This window comes from Apteryx rowi, unplaced genomic scaffold (genome assembly GCF_003343035.1).
Source record: "Apteryx rowi isolate R43461 unplaced genomic scaffold, aptRow1 scaffold_33, whole genome shotgun sequence".
Classification (NCBI taxonomy): domain Eukaryota; kingdom Metazoa; phylum Chordata; class Aves; order Apterygiformes; family Apterygidae; genus Apteryx; species Apteryx rowi.
Window position 1 is genome coordinate 1466394 of NW_020449752.1, and position 23018 is coordinate 1489411.

General features: G+C 63.9%; 1 protein-coding gene across 1 annotated transcript in view; it reads left to right on the forward strand.

Annotated features, from left to right (window-relative positions):
• The first annotated feature begins 75 nt into the window (after window positions 1-75).
• IGSF9B (immunoglobulin superfamily member 9B) overlaps window positions 76-23018 on the forward strand; it is a 53514-nt gene continuing 30571 nt past the window's right edge. The window contains exons 1-7 of the mRNA XM_026071761.1: window positions 76-139; window positions 12452-12649; window positions 13892-14038; window positions 16301-16452; window positions 18591-18708; window positions 20904-21045; window positions 21305-21450. Coding sequence (XP_025927546.1) covers window positions 76-139; window positions 12452-12649; window positions 13892-14038; window positions 16301-16452; window positions 18591-18708; window positions 20904-21045; window positions 21305-21450 — 967 coding nt within the window. The remainder of the gene's footprint in view (window positions 140-12451; window positions 12650-13891; window positions 14039-16300; window positions 16453-18590; window positions 18709-20903; window positions 21046-21304; window positions 21451-23018) is intronic.

A 23018-nucleotide genomic window follows, 5' to 3' on the forward strand; every position in this document is an offset into this window, starting at 1 on the left:
CGGGCCAGCCCTGCCCCGCCCCGGCCGGGCCGCCCGGCGGGCGGAAGATGCTGCGCACCGGGGGCCGGTAGTACTATGATTTGGTATGTGGCCGCTTTGGTAGCAAGTGTGCTCGGCGCCCGCGGGCTGCCCGTCCAAGGTGAGTGGGGCGGCGAGTGCTGCTCCCCCCGGGCTGCGCCGCGCCGGGGCTCCCGGGGTTCCCGGCGCGCCGGCGAGGCCGTTGGAGCTTGCCCCCCGTGTGCTCCGGGGGAGGGGGGGCTTGCACCGGGGAGCATGCACGGCGGGGGGGGACATGCACCGGGGGGGGCTTGCTGCGGAGTGGGGGAGCGCGCCCGGGGGTTTTGCACCGATGGGGACTTGCTGCGGGGTGGGGGGAGCGCGCCCGGGGGGTTGCAGCGGCGGGCAGCTGGCCCCGCGGTGCGGGTGCGTGGGGCGCGCTGCGGCTCCGCGCAGGGTCTGCGTCCTCCTCGGCGAGGGTGAGGGCGAAGGACTCGAGCTGTTGYGGCCGCGGCGCGATGCAGCGGGGCTCCTGCGCCTTTCGGAAGCCGTCCTGCGGAGGGAGCTGCGGGGGCGCCCCACGCGTGGCCACCAGTTTGGGGGGCGGCCGGTAGCGGGCGGCTGCCGGCGGTGCAGCGCTGCAGCCTCCGGGCCCGTCCGCCCCTCCCCTCGGGGGAAGTGATGAGCGGGGGGCACCGTCCCGCGGCGTTGCTCTCTCCCCTTTCCTTCTCCAAGGCTGGGGGCGGCAGCAGGCAGCGGCCCCCGATGCTCGGAGGGGAGCAGCGGAGTTTGCCCTTCTCTGCCGGGCTCTGCCCTCTGCCTGTGTGGGCAAGGGGAAATGCAGAAGGACTCGCCCCCTTCCCTGCTTTTCTTCCCCTCCAGTGCCTCGGCCGTGCCTGGCTCTCGCTCCTGCCCCCAGGCTTTTGGGGTGATTTTGTTCCTTGGGACCTTGGTGTCTCTGTCTAACTGCGGGTGGCCACCCTCCTTCCTCCCCCATTCTGGCATTGATGCTGACTGCTCTCCCCGGGTAAACTGAGGCACAGGGTTGTCCAAGGTCAGGAGGGAGACAGTGGTGGGAATAACCCTGATTTTCCTGCTCGGGCTTCTTTTCCCTTAGCTGCCAGTCACTTCCGTCCCTCCCTCCCCCCGCAGCAGTCCCTGCAGGTGGAAGGTGAGCTGCATGCTGTCTGCGCTCGGCTGCTGATGCAGCACGGTCTCCTGAGCCCGCCAGCCCCACCAGGCTTCCCAGCCGCGGCACGGGGAGCGTGCCCTGCTCGGGCAGCTCGTCCAGAGGGCGACTGCCCTGTTTGCCTGAGCGCTGAGGTGCGGAAGGGGTCGGTACCCGGGCTGGGGCCCGGGGAGCGGCGCCGTGCGCTTGTAATTCAGCCCTGCCCGTGGGGATGTGGTGGTTGCCAGCAGAAAGCAATGCCTGGCTAACAGCCACTGCTGCTCTTCCCTCCCCGCAGCGCAGGGGAATACTGCCTCGCAGGCGCTTCCTCGGCAATCGCGGGCGGGCTGGGAAGGCGTCTCGCCACACGCTGGGACGCCCGCAGTGCCTGCCGCGGCGTGGGCGCGCCGGAGAGGGATTCCTCGAGCTTGTGATGTGCTTGCGGATGGATGGATGTGAGCAGGAGAGCCTCTGCCCCTCCGCACGCTGCCGCGGTCTGGGGCCGGGCATCCTGCATCCCCAGCACCAGCGTCCTGCCTTGCGGCCGGCTCCGCGCAGGGGGCTGGCTGTCGTGCAGCAGGCGGCGTGGGATGCGGGATGGGGTTGCTCACCCACGGCTGCCCTGTTGGTGTGATGGGTCACTCGCTCGCTGTGCCTGGGGCTGGTTTCAAGCCGCAGCCAGCTGCTCCCTCTCTGAAATGCATCCTGCAGTGTGGCAAGGCAGGAATTTGCAGCAATGGTTGTAGAGGGAACCCCTGCCTCTCGGAAGAGCAGAGCAGGGAGGTCGGTGCCTGGGAACTTTGGCTGCTGAGAAATGCCCTTTGCGGGTCCAGCACATCCTGGAGAGGGCTCTTGAACCATGCAAGTGCCGTGGGGTGGGCGCTGGACGGGGGCAAGTGGGCTGCCGGGGGCCGCGGATGCAGGGGTGTGCGTACGGGGAGGTGCGTACGTGCTGAATGAGTGTGCTGTGAGTAATGCGTGGGTGGGCGCTGTGCGTACTGGTGAGGGGGCGCTGCGGGCCAGCCTGTGCCTGCGGGGGGACCGTGTGGGGACAGGGAGCTCGCAGGAGTCGTGGCAGCTGGAGCAGCCCCTGAGCCCCCGCGTCCTCCCCTGCTGGGGAAAGCAAAGCTGCCCCCAGGGTCCTGGGGCTGGATGGGGGGCTGGAAGGCAAAGCAGAGGCTGGCTGGTGGGGATGACCCCTGGTGTCCCCTCAGTCCTTGTGCTGCGGGGGCAGAGGTTTGCTCCTGCTGCAATCACAGCCACTGGATGCAGGAAACTTTCTGCATGGTGTTTGGCTAGGCAAAAGCCAGGGGCTCCCGTGGGTGGTTGTCAAACCCCATCGCGTGGGAGTGACTGGAGGCAGCGAGGATGCAGCTGCAGGAAGGAGCCCGGAGCCCGCAGCACGTGCCACGTGGCTGGTGGCAGGGCACAGTGGGGTCTGCCAGCATCCCCTCKGCTGTCCCGCTGTCCCCTGGGGAAGGCTGGCTGTGGGCATCCCCTGGGCTGGTCGTAGTGCCTCTGYCCGGGGAGCTCTGCTTTGCCTGGCGCACCGGGAGACGTGTGGGTTTGCTCTTTGCCYGTAGCGCTGCTGGCTCTTTCTCGGTGCCCTGCAGTGGCCGCTGGTCTGGCTTGACCTCAGCCGTCCCTGCAGCGTGTCTGTCCTGAGTCACTGGTCTGAGCGCCTAAGGGCAGTGCAAGTCACTGTTGTGGCTCGCCTTGCTTCCCTGCTCTTCTCAGCTCGCTTTCCGCCTCCTCCTGGGCTGGCCACCCTCTCCGGAGGGGCCTTTCCCTGCACGTGAGCCGTGGCGGCTGAGGGGACGCGGGGCAGGCTGAGACCCCTTCCCTCTGCCCCACGTAGGGCACCGGATGCTGTTTTGGGAGAGCCCTGACTGGGCTTGCTCTCTGGGCTGRAGGTCTGCCCTTTGGGAGAGGGGGCCGTGGCCTTCCTCCCTATGCCTTCCCCTCGCAGAAATGCGGTGGGCTTGAAGCAGTGCCATACGAGCAAGTAGTCCTTTTGCCTTACGAGGCTTTCCGAGGGCTTTCCGAGCGTTAATCCGCTCAGTGAGGGAAGGAAGGAGTGTTATCCTCCTCTTAGAGCGGGGGGAGGAGAGCTGAGCACAGGCAGGGCTGTGACAGTCCTGGGGCACGTTGTGAGTTGGTGTTGGAGGAGGGATCTGGACTCATGGCGTTCCTTGTGGTGCCGTGACGCTAGGGGATTTCCTCTGTCTCCCATGAGCTTGACGTGGAGTTGCACAGCGTTCCCGCAAGAGGAAATGCTCCTGGATCTGGCTGTCACGGCTTGCCTTGGATACCAAGGATGGCTTGACTTGGCGAACTGCGCCAGCCCTGGCGAGGCTCCCATTGAAGGGGTCCCTCAGACCGTGGCGGGTTGCGGTTGCAGCTCCGACCTTTGCTGCGCGGAGCTGCTTGTCTCCACGCAGCTGTGGTGGAGCCCGCCTTTCCGGAGGGCTGCTCTGCTCTTGGCATCTGCTCTGCTGAGCATCAAGTTGTTGATAGGGCACCTGGAGCCGAAGACCTAAAGGCTTGGCGGGAGGGAGATGGCCTGTGTTGCACGAGAGGACTGGTGCCGCTCCTGGAGGTGGAGCTGCTCATTCACCGTGGAGGGATTTGGACTGGAAGCCACCTGCTTTGGCACGTGCTTCTGCCAGAGCTGGGCATCTCACCGCGTTCATCTGGCAAGGGGCTGCTTTGGCACTGGGGCTAGCCAAGGGCTTCTAGGGGTTGGCTCAGCTCCTGTGTCCATCCTTTCCCAGGGGATTTTGCTGATCTTGACCTGTTGGATGGGAGCATGTGGGGGCTGAGAAGGGCAGTAAGGGATGTGTCTGTCTTGATAGTAGATGTGGCTTGGTGATGGATTTTTGCAGTGATGCTTTTCTTGCTCAGTTGCCTTTTGATGTAGAAATGCAGGTTACCCTGATGGATGGATCCTGCAGACCTTCTCTGTTCCTCTCCAGAGCTGCTGCGGGGAAGGTTAACTCTAGTTAACCTTGGCTTGAGGGTGGAAAAGAGGCCTTAAAGATGGGTTATTGCAGTCCCTTCCTATGCTGATGGGGATCTTTCCCTCTTCCTTCCTACGCAATAGATGTCTCCAGAGCTTGGGTCCCCTGGAGATCAGCTGGCCTTGAGAGCACTAATGAAAAATAACTTCATTGCTCCTGCCTCACACTGTAGAAGCTGGCGTTGGTGGGAGGATTGTCTGAGCCAGGAACAGCATGATTCAGGAGCTGCTGGCGGGCATCTCAGCTGTCAACATGCAGAGCATTTGCATCAGAGTTATTAGTTCTAGGGTTGTAAAAGCGCCGGGGYTGGAGCAGGTGTCAGCATGGCTTGGGTTTGCATGCGCTGCTTGGTGGGCCAGGGCAGCGCGCACAGGCCGCACGCGCTTACCGGCGTGCTGCGGCTCTGGCTGTGCCCCGCTCGCGCCGCCTCTCCTGGGTCTGCCCGTGCACGCTCCCCGTGTCCTGCTGCAGCCGCTCCGCTCGGAGGTGCGCGGCGGGCGCTCGGGGGGGGGCTGCTGGACAGGCGGTGGCGCGCGGGTAGCTGCCGGTTGCTGGGAGATGGCTCCCGGGAGATGCCCGGCCGAGTGGCTCCCGCTCGGCGGCTGCTGCTGCTTGCGCTCTCCCAGCCCCCCCCCAGCCGCGATGACTGCTGAGTTGGACCTGCGTCACCTTGGGCAAGGTGGTGTCCCCTTGCAGGACGGTCGTCCCCTTGCAGGACGTCCTTCGCCCCTCCAGTCCCCGTGGAGGGGCAGCGGCAGGGCTCGCGCCGGCCGTCTGGGCGAATCCGGCGGCCGCGACCCCGGTGCGCGCGCTGCTAAGCTCGTCCCCTCCAGCTAATCCCGCTCCCTTCCCCTGCGCCGCCTCTCGCCGCGTGACCTTGAGGCAAGTCACTTGACCTATGCGCGTCGCAGTCAATCCATCTGGAAAATCAGGTTTAAAATGCAGGAAGGGCGCTAGAACCCAGATGCTGCTTTTGAGCTGGGGGAGGGGGCGGCACGGTGGCGGAGGGGTGGGCGATCGCGGCCCCGCGGGGAGGCAGGCGAGCGGCGGGGTGGGGGCACAGCTTGCAGGACAGGCCCGGTTTCTCGGTCATTTCTTAGCTGAGTGAGCAGCTAATTGCAGCTTTCCGCTGCGTGGTTTCTAACTGGCTGAGCCCCCCGCGCGTCCCCCGCCAAGCTGTCGCGCTGCCATGCGTGCTATGATCCGGCACGGCCGCGGGAGGCRGGGAGACGGGGTGCTGCGGCCGCGCTGCTTTGCGGTCCCCCGCGGTCGGGCAGGCACGGGGCAGGCGGGTGGCAAGGCAGGTCCGGATGGGCACGGTGCCTCCGTCCCYGTCGGYAGGGGTGCGGGGAGGTTCGAGGCTCCTGGGGCTCYGGTYGGTGGGGAAAGCGCGTCGCCGYGCCCCTGATGAGCAGGGACGTGTCTCTCGGGGCTCRTTTCCGGATGGCAGCAGGGCGCTGACCCGTTCGCTAACGAGCTGCTGCTGGTGAAGGGCCCTGCGCGCGTCCCGGTGCCTCGGCGTCCTGGYGACCTTGCGTGACTCCTGCGGAGGTGCTGCCTGCGCATGACGTGATGGCTCCGGTGTGCTCGGCACTATGGAAACCTCCTCCCGAGCAGCCTCCTGGGCTGGCAGCGCGGCGTTACGGCCGTCGGCAATGTGGGGAGGGGGGTTTATCGTAGCAGCACTGCAGGGCTTCCCGGGAGGCAGCGCAAGTGGCGTTTGAGGTGCCGGCGCGCTAGGCGAGGCGCGTGGCCCAAGGACCTCCAGGTGTTCGAGAGCTCTTCAGCCTCGCGTTGTCCTTGGAGCGACCCTGTTCTCGCGCAGGGAGCAGCAGGCAGAGCGTTGCTTCCTTCTCGGCTCCAGGACGTGGGAATCGAGGCTCAGCCCTTCCTCTAACCTTGAGGCACCAGGAGCCCTGAGCTTTTATTCCCTCGCCCCTTCTGAAAAACACCGTCCCCCTCTGTGAGGTTAAGCTGGCTGTGCTGGAGCGGGCAGAGTTTCCAGGTCCTCTTTGCCATCATCCGTGTGGCCTTTAGCCCCAAGGTCAGCGTTTATTGCTGCTATAAACTGAGGCAAGGGGTCCTTGCATTTGGAAATTTGTTCTGCCGCGGCCGTGTCCTTCTCGGCAGGCTCGTGTGGCGCCTGTCCCGTAGGAAACATCCCGCTTCAGTGAGYGCATGCCACTTGTTGAGTATATCCCCCCGTCTTCATAGCTCCCCTGCTTCAGCCAGCTCCTGGGTGTTGCCTAGCTATGTCCTTGCTTCCCTCCTCTTGGCGCAGGAGGAATTGAAAGCCGAAGCTTAGGTGAGGGTCTTCCCAGCCTTGGCGTAGTCGTCTTCAGCCCTTGGGGGGAGCCTTGCAGTGGCGCTGTCTTTACGTGATGGCAGTCTTCCCTCTTCCCTTTGGGATGTGTTCAACTCCACCTCCACATCTTGTATTCTTGCCTCCTGGCACACAACATACTCTTATTTTTCCTGGATCCGAGTTGGTGACAAGGCCTGTTGATTAGTTTTTGGCTTTTTTTTTGTTTTGTTTTCCTTGCAAGGTGTCCCCAGTTTTGTGTGAGCTTTGGATTTTGTGAGATTGCTGTGTTTCTCTCTGTTTCTGACCTTGTTTCAAAACCACAGGTTAAGCTCTGAAACCCCCTAAGCTTGGCTGGAAAATCAAGTGAGTTTAAAAATACACTTTGTTTGCGCTCTGTTTCTTCTGGCGTCTGCGGGTTGTTTTCAAGCATTTCTCTACAAATGTGAGGGTGCGAAACTTTTTTTTTTGTTTAATTGAAAGCTGCAGTTCTCATTATTTATATGCTTTCAGGAGCTGGGACTTTAAGGAGAACTTGGACGTGGTGTGGTCAGGAGCAGCGGGAGCTGGGAGTAGGCATCTCTTAGTACAGGCTGTAAGCGCAATATTTATGGGTTGGGAAGGGGCAATGTGCCCATTCTGCAGACTCAATGGGTGCCTGTAAAACATAGCTTTGTTGCTCCCTAACTGAGCTGTCGCAGCGCTGGCGAGTAGCTGAGCGCTGTCTGCTTTCCCTTCTGGAAAGAGGGGACAGGAGGGCACTTAGGTGTTCCTGGGTTCATGCGTGTAAGGACCAGTTTGTGACTACTGTTGAAGATGGAGTGAACTCCCCTGATCTTTCCTCCCTCTGCTTGGCTTCTCCCAGGACATCTCCAGCCCCACGGTGCCCCTGGAGAGGGGAGGTCACCGGGCTGGGACTTTCATTTTGGGTGGAAGCTATGGATGTGGAGGCAGCAGAGCTTTCCTGGGAGGGGATACATGAAGGTCTCCCCTGACAAGGGGAGGGCGCGAGGGGGCYGGTGGCRTGGAYGGTTGGCTGCTGGGCAGAGCACCCYGCTCCCTGCAGGACCTGGGTGCTCGTTAGCTCTCGTGGCTGTCAGTCAGCCTTGCTCATGTGGAGGTGAAGCTTAGCCAGGCGTGCAATTACCCACCGGCCTTTTGATTAGACACCGGCGCTGCAAGCTGCCAGGAACTGACCTATTTTCCTCTGCTCACGTTCTTGCGCTTCCAGTCCAGAGGCCGTGGCCAGGCATGTGCACGGCGCTGGGCCCTRCCGCCCCGTCGGYGCAYGGGTAAGCTGTGGRCTCCTGCTGGCAGCTCRCACGCGTTCGYATGCCTCGTGTTGCTCTGGGCTCTSCARGTCCCAGGGGCTGGGCTCTCTCCTCTTGGGGTGTGCTGAGGTGCGTTGGGCTCTTCCCTCTCTTTCCCGGGAGCAGAGAGGGAATTTCRGCCCTTACCATGCCTGTTGTGCATCTCTGGGTGCGACCCAAGCAGRCATGGCCAAACGGCTTTCAGATGGACTTGGCTGTCGCTCTTGGATGAGCTGGAGATGAGGCTGCTRGCGTGAAACCCCAGTAGGTCCCTCTCCTTTGGGTTTGCTCGTTCAGTCTCTTGCTCGGTCGCTCGCTCTCCCCCTTCTCGCCATCCATTCTGTYCCTGTTTTTCACTTCTCCTTCTGTTAGCGTCTTGGCGCGCTCGCTGTGTTTGTGGCCTCGCTCAGCTGTTCACGCAGCCCTACTCCCCYGTGCGAGCTAATGAGCTGGGTTTGAACCCCCGCGTCGCCCGCGGGCGGGGAGTCCCCCTGCCTCGGCAGCCTCCCCGCGCCGGCCGGGGTGGGCTCCCTTGGGCCCGTTCAGCGGGAGCGTGGCTGGGTCCCAGTGTCCCTGCAGGTGGTGGTGTCCTTGGCTTGGGGTCTTGGGGCTTCCTGCTTGGCCTGTCCCTGGAGATGTGACCCGCTGGCTCTTTGACTTGTTGCCTCTGGTTTGCAGAGGGGCTGCGGTTCTCGGAGCTGGTAGCTGGCTCCGGGTGTTGGGCGTTGGGTCTTTGCATGAAGCAGGAGGTGCTGGAGTCACCTTCATAGGACAGGTGACTGGCAGTGTGGCAGCAGGACCTCCCTGGGGCCCACCACTGTAGCGTCAGGGCATGTGGCATCGGACGGCTCATGGCAAATCCCTTCTCAAGCAGCGTGCTTCTCCAGCTTTGCAGATGCTGCTGCGTGTGCATAGGTGGCCTTAGCTCCATTTGGCATGTAGGAACTGAAAGCCGCCGTCCCATCCTGGTCTTGAAGAGGTGGTGGTGGGCTCGGGCGGGCTGAGGGCTTTGGGAACGTCTATCTACCCCCTCAGAGAGGACAGGTGGAGAGGCAGGCACTGCGGTGAAAGGGGCAAGGTGCTAGAGCAAGCCGCCTCTTCCCTCCCAGGCAGCGAGGAGCTGCTCCTGCGCTTTATTTTATTTTCTCCCCTTTTGTGCTGAGAAGCCATTAAAGGCGTGAGCAGAGATTAAATTACTGACTTCCTTCCTGTCAGCAGGGCTTGCGAGGAAGGGCCTCGAAATCCAATCTCATTGCCGGCAAGCGGGAGCTGCTAATGGCCCGGGGAGGTGCAGGGCTGGCAGGGAGCGCCCGAGGCGGGGATCAGTCGGCTGGCTGGCCCCCGCCGCGGAYGGGTTAGCTGGCAGGCTCCGTCCATCCTCGCCGGCACAGGGAGACGTCTTGGGTCTCCATCGGCCGTGGGCACGGCAGCTGGGCGGCTGCTCCCCTTGAAGGTCTGGGTGCCCCGGGGAGGTGCCCGTGCTCCGCGGCATCCCAACGGGAGCACGTGCAGCGTTGTCTGCCCGCTCCGCAGGTGAATGGAGGGTGGGTGTGGACGGGAGCCGGGGAGYGTGCCAAGACGCAGCGAGTCCATCCGGCGCTGGCCGGCCTCCAGCGGCGCCGGGGCGATGCTGCAGCTGCTGTGTGCCGGTGAGGGCTYGGATGGGCTCCGAGCTGCTGTGCTGGCCAGGGGCGCTGGGGACCTGCTCCTCCCGGCTCGGGCGAGATGGGTGCTTGGGCCTGGGGAGCTGGGGAAGAGCTTGTCCTTGGATGCTCTTGAGCTGCATGCAACAGCTGCCGTCCCCGGGAAGCAGAGAGGGACCGTGGGCAGGGCAGGGGGAATCCTGGTGCCTCCAGTGCCATCTCCTCCCTGCCGGAGGAGCTCGTGGCTTGCCCTGGTGAGCTCGGAGGCTGCCTGAGGCCGAAGGCTGCTCCGGCCTCGTAATGCCYGGTGCAGGCTCCTCCCTGTGCCGCAGGCTCCCGCTGGACACGTGCAACGTGCTGCCGCAGCTCGGCCCCGGAGCAGACCAGCGCAGCTCGGCTCCCGCCTGCCCCCGTGCATAGGGGTGCTGGGGAGGGGTGCTTGCTGCATGCACCGAGGGGGCCCTGGGGTGCGGGTGGGGGGCAGGCCGGGTGCTTGCGCCTCTTCCCCAGCACGGCGAGGCTCGGCACAGCAGGGAAGAGCTGACAGCCCCTCCTCTGCTGACAAGGCGCGAAAGCCGGAGCTCATCGGCAATGCAGCGATAATGAGGCCCAGCGAGGTGCAAGCGTGGCATGGCGGTGGCGTGAAGGGAGACGGGGCTGTGTGGGGGAGGCAGGAGAGCGGCTGGGTGTGTTTGCACACCTTGCGCCTGTGCGCGCGGCCGTCCCTGCGCCAGCCCTGCCAGCCGCCGCCGGGATGGCGCCTGTGCCCGGCAGGTACGTGGCCCTGCAGGACCTACCTGTGGCAGAGCCGGAGGGGAGAGGCGTCTCGTGTGCCTGCTTGCAGCAGGCGTGCAATGCGGCGAGTCTCCTCGCTGCCTGCCCCACGCGTGCTCCTCGCCAGCAGCTTATGTCCCTGCACCTTTGCACCCCGATGTCCCCCTTCCCTCTGCCCAGCCCACCCCGTTAAACAGCCGTAATCCGGCCCCGGAGCCCTGTGTGCCGGTGCCGCAGGGCTGCGGGGAGCGGGGGCACCCGGCTGGGCGCAGGGCTGGGCTGTGCTCGCCTGCGGACGTGCACCTTGCAGCGGGGAGCCGGGCTCGGGCTGCGATCCCTCCGCGGTCCGGCTGCCASCCCGCTCCCCCTCCTGCCGGGGCGCTCGGATGGTAAGCCTGCCGGGTGGCACGGAGCGGGCCTCTTGCCGGTGCGCGCTTGTGCCGGAGCCAAAAATAGCCGGTGATGCTCGGCTCCCGCGGCGGGGAAGCAGTGATGTCACTCCCCGCCAATCACCGGCAGCCCTGCGGAGCAGAGCGGAGGAGTGGGAACGTGCTTCCCCGAACATCCCTCCCCGAACGTCCCCCTGCGCAGGAGGCAGCAGCCGCTTGCGGGTGGCTGCCGGGGGGGAGAGAGGGGGTCCTGCCTCGCCTGGCTGGAGGAGACGGGCTCAGCTCTGGAAGCCCCCGTGTGCCCTGGGCCCTGCYGTGCCGCTGCCTCCCGGGGAAGGGCCTTCCCGGGGTTTTGCCGTAGGGCGCAGCCCTGTGGGGTGTGGGTCGCCCTCCCGGCACAGGGAGGAGGGAAGGGGCCGGCGCGTGGGTTTCCCAGCCCCGCGGCGCCTTTCCGAGGGGCTGCGACGGGGAAAGGGGCCGGCTCAGCGCCTCGCGGTGCCGTGCTGCGGGGAAGGGAGCTGCTGCGGCGCCCCGCGCTGCAGGAGCGGCGTCGGGATGCGCCTGGTGCCCTCGGGAGCGCGCTGCGTCGGGGGCCCTCGGGCAGGGCCGCCCTGGTGCTTTTGGCTGCGCTGAGCTCTGAAACCCTCCCCGCTGCCTGGGTCGTGCCGACTCAAGCCAGGCTTTTCCCTGCTCCGGCTGCCGGGCATGTCGGTGGCTTGTCCTTTCTCAGGGCTTTGTGCCCGTCCGAAGGTGGGAGCTGCCTTTCTGCAGGGGATGAAACGGGGCAGGGAGGCGAGTGGCGTCATGGGTGGCCTGGGGCTGGGCACCTCCCGGGGCTGGGCCGCTGTCTGCTGCTTTGAAAGTCACGCTGAGGACGCCGAGCTTTCTTTGCTGATGAAAAGAGCAGGATGATAACAGGACGGGGCCGTGCTCAGAGCCGCAGCCAGGGTGGAGCAATGCCTTGGCGTAACGCTGAGACCGAAGCGAGGTTAATGACCCCCAGCCAGGCACTGGACGGAGCGCTCGTGGGACCAGGCAGGAGGAGCAGGGTGCCAGACTCGAACCGCAGGTCGCAGCCGGCTTTCAGGCCTGGGGCTCCTGGTGAYGTCTGGGAAGGAGCAGGCTTTGCCGGAGCGAGGCGGCTCCCGGGGCTCGGGCACAGCCAGGCCTGGGTGCCTGGGCTGGCGGGTTCCCGCGGGAGAGCCGGATCCGAGGGGATGCCATAGTTGCGGGTCCCTTGGCCRTGCATTGCTTGGTGCTCGCTCCCGGGGCGGCTGGTCCCACTCAAGGCTTTTCTGCGGAGTGGCTGCTTTTGGGGAGGGCTGTTCCCAGGCAGGATGTGGGGCACAAGCCGAATAGCCTTTTCCCATGCCCGGAGAGCAAGATGGCCCTGGAGGTGTTGGTGGGTTGGGAGCAATGCTGCGCTTCCTGCGTGTACCCTCTGTGAGGGGACGGGAGGCAGCCCGGGAGCAGGGCGCCGGGGAAGGATGTGTGCCGTTGGGCATCCCCCTGGGTTAGGGGTGGGGGAGGCCTGCAGACGACACCCATCCCTGAGCCGGGTGGGTGCTTGTCTGAGGCGACCGGGGACGCCGGCTGGGCAGGGCGACCGGCTCCATCAAAGGCTCTCCTCGGCAGCGTGAGTCACCGGCTGCCTGGGAGCAGGCATCGTCTCCCCTTGGTGCGCCAAGGGTTGGCATTTTGGCTTTCCAGGTGGTCCTTGCTCTCGGGCTACCGCAGGTGCACTGGTCCGGCCGTGTTTCCCCGCGTGAGCGACGGGCAGTGATGGGAGCTGCTGCTGCTGCTGCGACGTGGCTGACGGGCACCGTTTTCTYCTTTCTCCCTTTGCAGGTGCCCACGGCTCAAGGGAGGAACCCGAGTTTGTGACCGCTCGCGCTGGCGAGAGCGTGATCCTGGGATGCGACGTCATCCACCCGCTCACGGGGCAGCCCCCTCCCTATGTCGTGGAGTGGTTCAAGTTCGGCGTCCCCATCCCCATCTTCATCAAGTTTGGGTTTTACCCTCCCCATGTGGACCCAGAGTATGCAGGTCAGTGCGGACGGGGGGCGCTGGGCACGCAGGGCTGGAGGGCGCCGGGAGGCGCGCCAGACCCCCGGCTGCCCCGCACGGCTGTCGGGGCCGGCCGYGGCGGCGGTGGTCTCGCTGTTCGGCGCAAGGCTCGGCTCAATCTGCTCCTCYGTAGGAAATCGCGCTCGCTCTGCCTCTCATTGCATTCTTTCCACCCAGTTGGTTTTAATTAAGCAGCAGCGCTAGGAAGCCAGCTGGGCTGTGTGGGACGGGAGCAACCGAGGCAGAGAAACCAAGGGTGACGYGTGGTGGCAGTGGCGGCTGCTGCTGCTGCTCACGGGAGCAGCTGTGAGCCTTGGGGTGATGCCCTGGGAGCAGGGCACGGGCTCGGCCGCCTCAGGGAGACTCCTTCCCGTCCTCCTCCGTGCTGGAGCCAGGGATGCATGCCAGGTGGAGGTGGAAGGTGCCTCCTGGAGGTGCGGAGCCCACGTGGCTGCTCTCCAACGTGCCACCTTCCCCATGTGGCCTGTGGCTTCTGGTGGCAACTCTGAGGGCTGAGATGGGCTCAGGGCTGGTTTCTCCGTTCCCTTATGAGTCCTTGCCCTTCTGCTGAAACTGTTGGCCTGGGGGATGTTCAGGTGGGAAGGGTATGAGCACATGTCMCTAGAGCCTGGGCTGAGACCCACCAAACTCGGCTCGTGCATGAGCTGTGCTGAAGCTCAGTCGCTCCTGCGCCGAGGTGCAGTCCGGGGCGGAGGTTTTGGCTGTCTCGCTGCCAGTCTGGTTCCCCCGGCTGCATGCGGGTTCAGCCCGGGGCAGCCGAGGGGTGTTGCCAGCAGGGTTGGTGGAGGCTGACCTGCTTTTGGGAGGCTCCCAGGCCGGGGAAAGGGCTCTGGGGCACGTCTGCTTGAAGGCTGTACCGGAGCCAGCCCGYGCGCGCGAGCAGAAGGCCTCTGTCACGGCGAGCAGACGCCGCTCGAGGTGCATTAGCTTGCTGCGGCAGCTTGCTCGTCCCTCCCGAGACGGGCAAGCGCGGCGCGCCGGCTGCGAGCGGCCACGCGGGTCCTCGCCTGCCGGCGCCCATYGCCCCGTGCAAGGGCTCGTGGCCGGCGGGATGGGTGACGCTCAAAGAGCCCCCAAATTGGGGAGGGTGCGGGGTGCCTGCTCCCGGACCGGTGGAGAGCCTTGTGCAGCGCTGAGCCGGTGCCCGCGGGGCGTCACGTCGCGGCGCCGGGGGCTGACGGGGCCGCGCTCTCTCCGCAGGCCGGGCCAGCCTTCACGACAAGGCGTCGCTGCGCATTGATCAGGTGCGCTCGGAGGACCAGGGCTGGTACGAGTGCAAAGTGCTCATGCTGGACCAGCAGTACGACACCTTCCACAACGGCAGCTGGGTGCACCTCACCGTCAACGGTGAGTGCCCGCGGGCGGCTGTGCCGCCTGCCTTCGCGGGCGTCGCTCGCGGGCTCGGCGGACCGGGAGGCCGAGTCGAGTGCCTCCGCGGGGCAGCTTGCGTGCATTGGCCTAAACCAAGCTTTGCCCTCCGTTTCTGCTCCGCTGCTGTTACTGCTTAAGCCCGGAGATGGCCTGTGGGAAAATGCGCAAGGGGTTGGGATGCTGCTTGCTCCGGGCGCTCTGCCTGGAGCGCAGGGACACCTTGGTGTGCCGCCAGCTGGAGTAACGAGCCAGCCGTGGAGAGATAACACCGGGGAACGGGGGTGTGAAGGTCCAGGAGGACAGAGAGGAGCAGAGGCTTGGGGGACATGTGTCCCTGCATTGGCCTAGGTGTTGGGAGGCACAAGGAGCTTGCTGAGCAGAGGCGAGGAGCGGCGTTGCAATGGGATTTGGGGGAAAAAGCAGCTCCTCTCCCTCACTACGCCTCGGGCAGCCTGTGCGCACCCGTGCAGTGAGCGAGACCTGCAGCTGGCCCGCCTGAGCTTTGGTTGCTCTTTGGTGGAGGCATCGTGGGGCAGGAGGCATCTGGGGAGATGGGGTTCCCGCTGCGGCCCTGCTCYGGCCGGGGTGGCAGTGCCCTGGGAGCGCCGTTCCCCAAAGCACGGCGGGCATGCGTGGCTGGCACCTTGCTGCAGGTCTGCGTGCAGGGTCAGCTCTGCACGGGGTTTCTCTTGAAGCCCTGATTGATGCCGGGCGTAGATTGTATCTGCACCTTAAAAGGAGAAGGAAAAAAAAATGAGAGAGAGCAAACTTTGTAATTACGTAGTGTAATTATGTGAAGCTTGTTTAAAGGAAAAACATCAAGAAATGGGGCTGGGCATGAATCTCCTCTTCTCTCAAACCYATCATAAAATCAAATCTTTATTTTCTTGAAATTCAGATTTACTTAAATTGCGTTTTCATTTTATTAACGCTGCGTATTAAACTAATTAGTGATTTCTCGTTCTCCACATCAGGCGGCGGCGGCGTTATTTTTAGCCCAGGCGGAGCAGCGGTAGGGCCGTACCTCTCCCTTTGAAGCAGGACGCGGTGATGTGGCTGGAGGAGCGGCGCGAGGGCTGCTCCCAGCCCCTCACCGCCCGCCTTGCCTGACCTTGAGCGTTTTATTTAACCTTTAGCGGGGACGTTTGCGCTGCGGCATGGCGTAGAGCTCCCGGATCGAGCTCGCTTAGCGAGCGGGAGCTTTGGGAGCGGCGCCGTGCCGGTGGCTCCCTGCCTGCCCGGCTGCTCCCTCCTGTCCCTCTGCCTGCAAAAAAGGTACGAGGTGCCCCGGCGCTGTGCTAGCAGCGTCTGCAAGTCCTCTGAGGCCAGCTCGCGGGGTGCTGGCTTTGGTTTAGCGGCTCCCATCTGGAGCCCCGGCATCCCCCGGGCAGCCCGTCTGCCCCCGTGGCCGTCCTGGGCTCTTGGCCTCGGCTCTTTTTGCGGAACCTGTCGTTTTCTGGAGTTTTGTACAGCGCTGAGTGCACAGGGACTTAATAGCAAAATAATAACCGTAATCCTCGAGGTCTGTGGAACTGCTTTCAGGGGGAGGGCTTTGGCTTCCCCGAGCGCATTAGAACACTTAATTTTCTTAGGGGAAAATAAAAATCATTTTGGGAGAAACAAAATATAATTCTCTTTTTCCGAGCAGATTAAATTGCCAACCTGTCTTCCTCGAAAGTGGGCTTTAACAACTGCTGGTAATTAGGGGCGGGCTGTAATCCTGCCAGCCTCTTTAATCAGGAAGGAGTCTTTCGATCTGCACTGCGGTGTTTTCTTCTGTTTTGACAATAGCGAGTTAAGATACAATGGGGAAAAGTCGCACGGTGCCCCGGAGCCAAGGGGGGGGGGGCGGGTTACAGCTTGGGGAGGATGGGGCTTTCCTCCCCGCGTCCTGCGCGGGGCGGCCGGGGGTGCCGCTTGCGCGGCGTGCCTTGGTGCCGCGCGGGTACCTAGGGATGCGCCGGCAGCGCTGAGCCCCCCCCGGAGCTCTGCGGCSGAGGTGGGGGGCGACCCGCGAGCGGGCGGCTCTGCCCCTGAGCCCCTGCACAGCGCGGGGCCGCTGGGGACGGCTGCTGCCGTGTCGGGGCAGACGGGGCACGGCTGCGTTTCTGGCTCGGCTCCAGCGCCTGACCGCAGACGGCCCCAGTCCTTGCGCCCTCCTTTCCGCAGCGTGGGCCGCGGGGACGGGGCGGGCGGCGCGAAACGCCGGGCTCACGCCGGTGTCCGTGTCCCCTGCAGCTCCCCCCACGTTCACGGAAACGCCGCCGCAGTACGTCGAGGCCAAGGAGGGCAGCAGCGTCACCTTGACCTGCATGGCCTTTGGGAACCCCAAGCCCATCGTCACCTGGCTCAGAGAGGGCGAGCTGCTGGGAGCCGACGGGAAGTACCAGGTATGGAGGGGCCCGGCTGGGGGCTGCCGGCCGCRGGAGGGGGCCGCGCTGCCGCCCGGCTCCTTCGCGGGCCGGGTTTGCGTCGCCTGAACCCCTCGGCTGCCCCGGTCTCGTGGTCCGGCCGCGGGGAGGGGATGGGTGCTGGCGGATCTGCTGTGCCTGGTGCCGCAGCTCGGCTGGGGGCTGCGGGAGGAGGCGGCAGGCGCGTTGCTGCCGTGTCTGGAGCCGCGCTTGCTTTCTCAGCACTTTCTCCCRGCTTCCCGGCAGCCGGAGAGGGGGTTTCCTCTGGCTGCCGGCGGGCCGCGGYGGCACCTGCGCTCCCCGCCGTGGCGGCGGCCTGGCTGCGGTCCTGTGGCCGCCGGGCTGCTCCTGCCTTCGCTTCCCTCCTCCGGCAGCGTTTGGTGCCTCTGCCCCGCTCTCGGTCCCATGGGATGGTCCTGCAGCTGCTCGGCTCCCTCAGGGAGGTGCCTTTTCCCCCTGGGGATGGCCGGGGCGGATGGCGGTGCTTATGGGCAGCTCTGGAGCTCCTGCTTGCTGGGAATAACGCCCCGGCTGGTCCTGCGCTGCTGTAGCTGGATGGAAACCGTGGATAACTGGGGTTGCGGGCTGGTCGGTGCAAGGCAGGAGCTGAGCTCTTCCTCTTGCTGCCCCTGAAGCTGAGGGCCCCGGGGCAGGAGCCAGCCCTGTGCACCCACCTCTCCATTCGCCTCCAGCTGCTCCCTGTCCTTTTTCCCTGCCCCAGTGCTCAGGACCAGCTTGCAGCCCGGTGCTGGTATGGGAGGCTGGGCCGGGACCCAGTGTGTTGGGCAGCCCGCGCCGGCTGGCTCCTCGCTGCCAGCCCTGGGCGCTGCCCGTCCCTTGGGCATTGCTGCTCCCTGGGGACTTACCCCCCTTGCAGCGAGGGGCCGTCCTGGTGGCCGGCTCCGGACCCTGGGGACCCAGCGGCCACGGCTCCGATGCCCCCGAGGCAGAGCCTGGGTGCTGGGAAGACGGAGGAGGTTTGGGTCGGGAGGGGTTTGGCCCCTGAAGGACCCTTCTCCCATCTCCGCAGCTCCCGCTGCTCTCCCGGGCAGAGACTCCACGCAAGCCGTAATTGGTAAATCAGGCATTGGAATCAGCGCGGGCACTAATGAGAGTAATTAGGAATCATTTGTTACTAATTGAAATAGAAGGATGAGGCAGAAAGCGCAGGGGAGGGAGACTGGCGGGGAGCAAGGCTCTCGCTTTGCACGGGGAGCGGGTGCCTCCGGAGGCAGCAGTCCCATGTTCTGGAGCCTGGCAGAGCCCCGTCCTTCCCTTGCCGCCTCCCTGGGGCCCCGGCGAGGAATTCGGCCCCTCCTCTCCCAGCGCTGCCGAGCGGAGGAGAGGGGAGCAGAGCCGCGAGGATGATAGCGCTGTGCCGTGCTGCCAGTTGCACCGTGGCCCGCGGGACGGGTCGCTGCTAACGCCGCTGCCCGGCGGGAGAGGAAAAACGAAGGGGCTGGAGGAGGGGGAAGCGCTCGGCAGCTCGCTCCCTTGCTCCCCGCTGCTGCTGGGGCAAGGCCAGGGGTGCTGGGGCTTGCAGAGCCCCTCCGCCTCCCCGGGGAAAGCCTTGGGCACGTCCTGCCCTCGTGTCCCGTGCCGGCCCCGACCCGCRCAGGGCGCGCCTTCCCGCTCGCTGTTCCCCGGGGATCGGGAGCAGGTCCTGGCGGAGCGGCGCGGGGAGGGGATCCTCCAGCGAGGCTTCCTGCTTCTTGTAAAACACTGATTGTTTTGAAGTGTTTGGCAGGAGCGGAGCAGTTTGGAGTCTGGTGCACGTCAGTCACTTCTTGCAATGTATTCATCTTCTGCAGGGTTTTTTTTCTTTTCTTTTCTTTTCTTTTTTTCCCCCCTTGGCATTGAACAGAAATGTGTGTTGGTTTATTAATATCAAAGCCTTGCAGGATGGGAAAACCCATTTCTCATCTGCCTCTAAAAGCAGGCGTAGCTCTCTACYGTGGGCTGCTCTTAGCCCTCGGGGGAGGCCGGCCGGGAGCATCCGAGCCTCGGTGGCTGCGGGTTTTGAACTCAGCACCGTGGAGTGGAGAAACGCCGTCCACGAGGGGGCCCTGGGGCCGGTGCCCACGGGGGCTCCAGCGCCTTCTGCTCTCCTCCCGCAGGTGAGCGACGGGAGTCTGACGGTGCTCTCGATCACTCGGGAAGACAGAGGTGCCTACACCTGCCGGGCGTACAGCATCCAGGGGGAGGCGGTCCACACCACGCGCTTGCTCGTCCAAGGTAACTTCTCCCGGCGGGAGCCCCCCGTGCTCTTCCCCAGTGTCTCAGGGAGGCTGGAGGGGAGCGTTGATCCCTTCGGGAAGGCGCCACATAGGAAGTGCTGTGGCCGCGCAGCTGTGCGAGAGGCGAGAGCATCCGTCGCCCCAGCGCGTGCCGCTGGGCGCTTCCCTCCCTGTCCGTCTTGCAGTGGGGAATGGGCTCGCCGGCCCCTAGTTAGTGCAGATCCGGCTCGGGGTGGCTGTCCCAGGCTKGCTGGAGGCTGGGGCCAAGCGCTTTCCCAGGAAGGCAGTTCCAYGTGCTCCCCGTACCACGGCCCGGGAGCGTGAGCAGGGCCCTGCTGGCAGCGCTGCGCGGCCTGGAGCCGCGAATTGGGCAAGGCGCCGGCGCCTCGCTGGTGCTGAGCCGTCCGGCTGCGCGTCCCTGGCTCCGYGCTGCAAACCCCCTAGAGCAGGGCCCGCGGGGAGCGACCTGCCGTTAGCAGCTCCGAGGCCCAGGGGGAGGAACGAGCAGCACAAATTGCCAGGTATTTTGAGACTGACTGGCAAGACGCTACCTAAGAGATTGCCAGGTATTACTTAATTTAACCCCTGTAGTGCTTTTACGCTCRTTCACTGCTGAGAGCCTCTGATGGTGCCCCGATGTGCTCTGTGCCATGCAGAGGCGCTAGGGATGGTGTTTGTGGGGCTGGACCACTGTAGAAAGCGTAATTAGAAACATCCCAGCGGTAACCAGAGAGCAGAGCGAGGGTGAGCTGAGGCAAGCGCGCGGGGCAGCCCCGGGCYGGTTCCTGGCATGGCCGGGCCCGCAGCGGCTGCCGCACCGCCTCCTTGCAGCCTTCCGCTAAAAGCACCATCAATAAATAAACAAGGAAATAAAGCCCAAACCCCAGACATTTAAATAACATTAGAGGCTGCCAGCTCATCTGACCACACGGAGGAGAACAGGATTGAGGCTGCTGCCTCCTCCTGCAGCGGAGGCAGGGCTGGGCTGCAGCCAGTGCCGGGACGGTCCCGAGCCACCGGTGGCCCTTGGCATGTCGGGGGAGCTCTTGTCCCCGTGCTCACCCTGCTGCCTTGGCCTGGGGCGAGTCTGCCTTTCCCGGGGGCCCTGGCGCTCCTCGCAGGCTGCCGCAGCCCCTCTCTGCCGAGGCTCGTGGCCCCCATCGCYGTGTGCTCCGCTGCGCGTTGCAATACTCGGAAACCCTTTTCTAACCCAATTAGTGCCTAGCTGGGTGCCGGTGTGGGGGGGGGCTGTCAGCACTGCTCCTTTGAGAGGGTGTCCCTCCTGGTCCCTGACCCGAATCGTTCACAGCAAGGCTGTGGTGCCGCCGCTGCGGGGAGCTGCCGCCGCTGCGGGCTCTGCGAGGGCAGCGTGCGTGCGTGGCCTACATCTGGTGTGCCTGGTGCCCAGTGGCTCCGCATCCCGTTTATAGGGCAGAAATCCACTTAATTGGGGCACCCCRGCGGATGGGCTGTCATGTTGATTAAGCAGCTGTGCCGATTAACAGCCAGGCTCTGATTGCGGCTCGGTTTTGTTTGGGAAGCCGGGAAAGATTGAGAATGTCACCAAGCGCCTCGTCAGATAGTGATGACACRTGGCAGCTCTCCGGCTCCTTGGGACTCGGCTCCCTCTTTCATTAAATAAATTTTTAATTAGGTCAGCATCTACCAGCAGAGAGAGGAGCTCGGGGTGTCCTGTACTAGCRCTCCGCTTTCCGCCGCGGAAGCGAGCTGCGAACGCTTGCTGGTTGGCTCCTCTGCCCCAGCACTTTGCTGCTTCCCCCTGGATTTTTCCCGCAGGCTGTACGATCTCGGAAACGTGCTCTGGGTTGAGAACCGTGTTAGCTGTACGCCTTGGGAGACGAGGCAGCGCTGCTGGTGGTTATCGACGCAGGGCTCCCTCCCCCAGCCCGCAGAGGTTGAGGCGGGGAAGATGCGAGTGAAGCAGCCAGGAAGGAAAGGGCCGGCGTGCTCCCCGAGGAGCGCCCTGGCTCCCCGTAATCCCGTCCTCCCACGGGATCGTGGGGCGGCTCCATCCGCGAGCTGGAGCGAGCAGCGAGGCCGCGACCTGAGCCGGCCGAGGGTGCCGTGATGGAGCCGGGAGCGCGAGCGAGGCCGTGCCTCCTCGCCGGCAGGCTGCCTGCAGCCCGCGGCGCCCCTCTCGGCTGCGGGGGTGACTGTGCTCTCCGCCCCCAGGACCCCCCTTTATCGTTTCCCCGCCGGAGAACATCACCGTCAACATCTCCCAGGATGCGCTGTTCACCTGCCAGGCCGAGGCGTACCCCGGCAACCTCACCTACCTGTGGTACTGGGAGGAGGAGAACGTCTACTTCAAGAAGTAAGTTCAGGGCTGGCCCGGCTGGGGCGATCCTGCTGGGTGCTGAGCCTGCCGCCTCCCAGCGCTGGCCACCTCTTCCCCCTTGAGGTGCCCCTCTGCCCAAGTGGGATCGCGTGTCCTTGTCCGGTCCCAGTTGTGCGGGGTGGCCCTTGCTCCCTGCTGCAGATGGGGTGGGAACAGCCCTTTTGCATCTCTGGTTCTCTGTTTTTCTCCATCCAGCTCTTTCCCCTCTCTTTTCTCCTCCTCTCCTCTTTCACAGTGACCTGAAGCTGAGGGTCCGGATCCTGATTGACGGGACGCTGATCATTTTCCGGGTCAAACCAGAGGATGCGGGAAAGTACACCTGTATCCCCAGCAACAGCCTTGGCCGCTCACCATCAGCCTCTGCCTACCTGACAGTKCAGTGTGAGTGGAGACCGTAGGGCCGAGACCGGAGGCACGGACTCCCGACGGACCATCACGYGCAGCGGGACGCACTCGGGTCCGATAATCATACTGCCGGCCCAGTATGACGTGCAGGGAGACGGGGAGGTTCAGGTTGATGCAGCAGCAGCCTTGGGATAGGCATCAAATCGCACTAGATCATTGCATCTGTGGAGAGATGGGAGGCTTGGCGGAGTTTCTGGGTTAATTATTCTGCTTGGTGCAAGGGCACCCAGCATTCGGCGCGGCGTGTCGGGCAGCYGATGCACTAAGGACCTGGGACTGTYGGCACCTGGTGCATCCRAGGAAGGCGGTCGCTCCTTGCGGTGCACAGCAGGTATCTGGGGTGACGTCCCCCCTGCCCTGGGTGCGTACTGCAGGCTGCTGAGCGCTCTGCCCTTTTGCGTGCCTTGGGGCACGTGGTTCAGTCCAGCTGTGCCCTAAAGCCAAGGGCATCTCAGCAGGTGCTGGGAGAAGTAATTCTCTAAATCTTGCACAAAGAGCCCCTTGGGCTTGTCCTGTCATGTGCGCTAGGGCAAAAGGGTGAGAGCATCTTAAACGTACTTGGAAACGTGTAACCTGGGTGACTGGGGATGTCACGTTGTCACAGATAACGCAGTTTGACTGCTATCAGCGCTCACCTTTGACAGAAGTGGTTGCTCTCCTCTTAATTAGGTGAGCATCTTCTTCTTGCTGATAGAGCTCTCCAGGCGGAGCGTGTGAGCTGCCTGCCGGTGGCRGCGGATGCTCACAGCAGGCTTTCCTCATCAGCTGCATCTTGTCGGGCATGGAAATACCAGATCAGGGCTCTTAGTATCAAATACTTGCTTATATTTGTCAGTATTTATTATCGAAGCTAGTTCTTGTGGCGTGGCTCTCCATGCATTTGTAGCTTTACAAGCAATGTTTTCGGGCGGTAACTGATCTAAACAAAGGAGAACAGACTCTGAATGGAGTATTTCTTCCCACGCTTGTTCTTTCAGACTGCCTGTGCTTTAATATGTAGTGTGCCGTGAACGTCCTATGGCATTCAACAGTAATGGTCTAAATTGCTACATTTTGCAATTGCAATATTGTTCTGCTATAAAACACTGTAGCGTTTTTATTTTATAATGAAAGATAGGTGGAAGGAACTGGGCTTGAAATTCTGTTTTGGAGACCTTATAGCTTGAGAGTGCAGACCCACCGCTGCTAAACGTGTGTTAATGGAAAACCCAGCGTCAGCAGGGAGTCGCTATGAGAAGGGCTCGTGAGTCGGTTGCTTTCCTTACRAGTGCCAAGGAAGGGGTGAGGTGAAGGGCAGGAGAAGGGTCTGCCCCGATGCCGTGCCCGGGAAGATGCGCCGTTCGGCACCGTTAATGCATGCGGCTGGGCTGCTCTCGGCTCCTGGGAAAGCGCCTAGTCGCAGACTGTTAAATCTGCCCTGCCACTAATCCAAGACCTCTTGTCAATGCTGGTGGCTGTTAAAAATAGCTCTAGGTGGGGTTTGGACAGTCTGCCTTTCAGACAGGCCTTGCTAGTCTTTGGTGCTGGCAGTTAAAGCCGTAAGG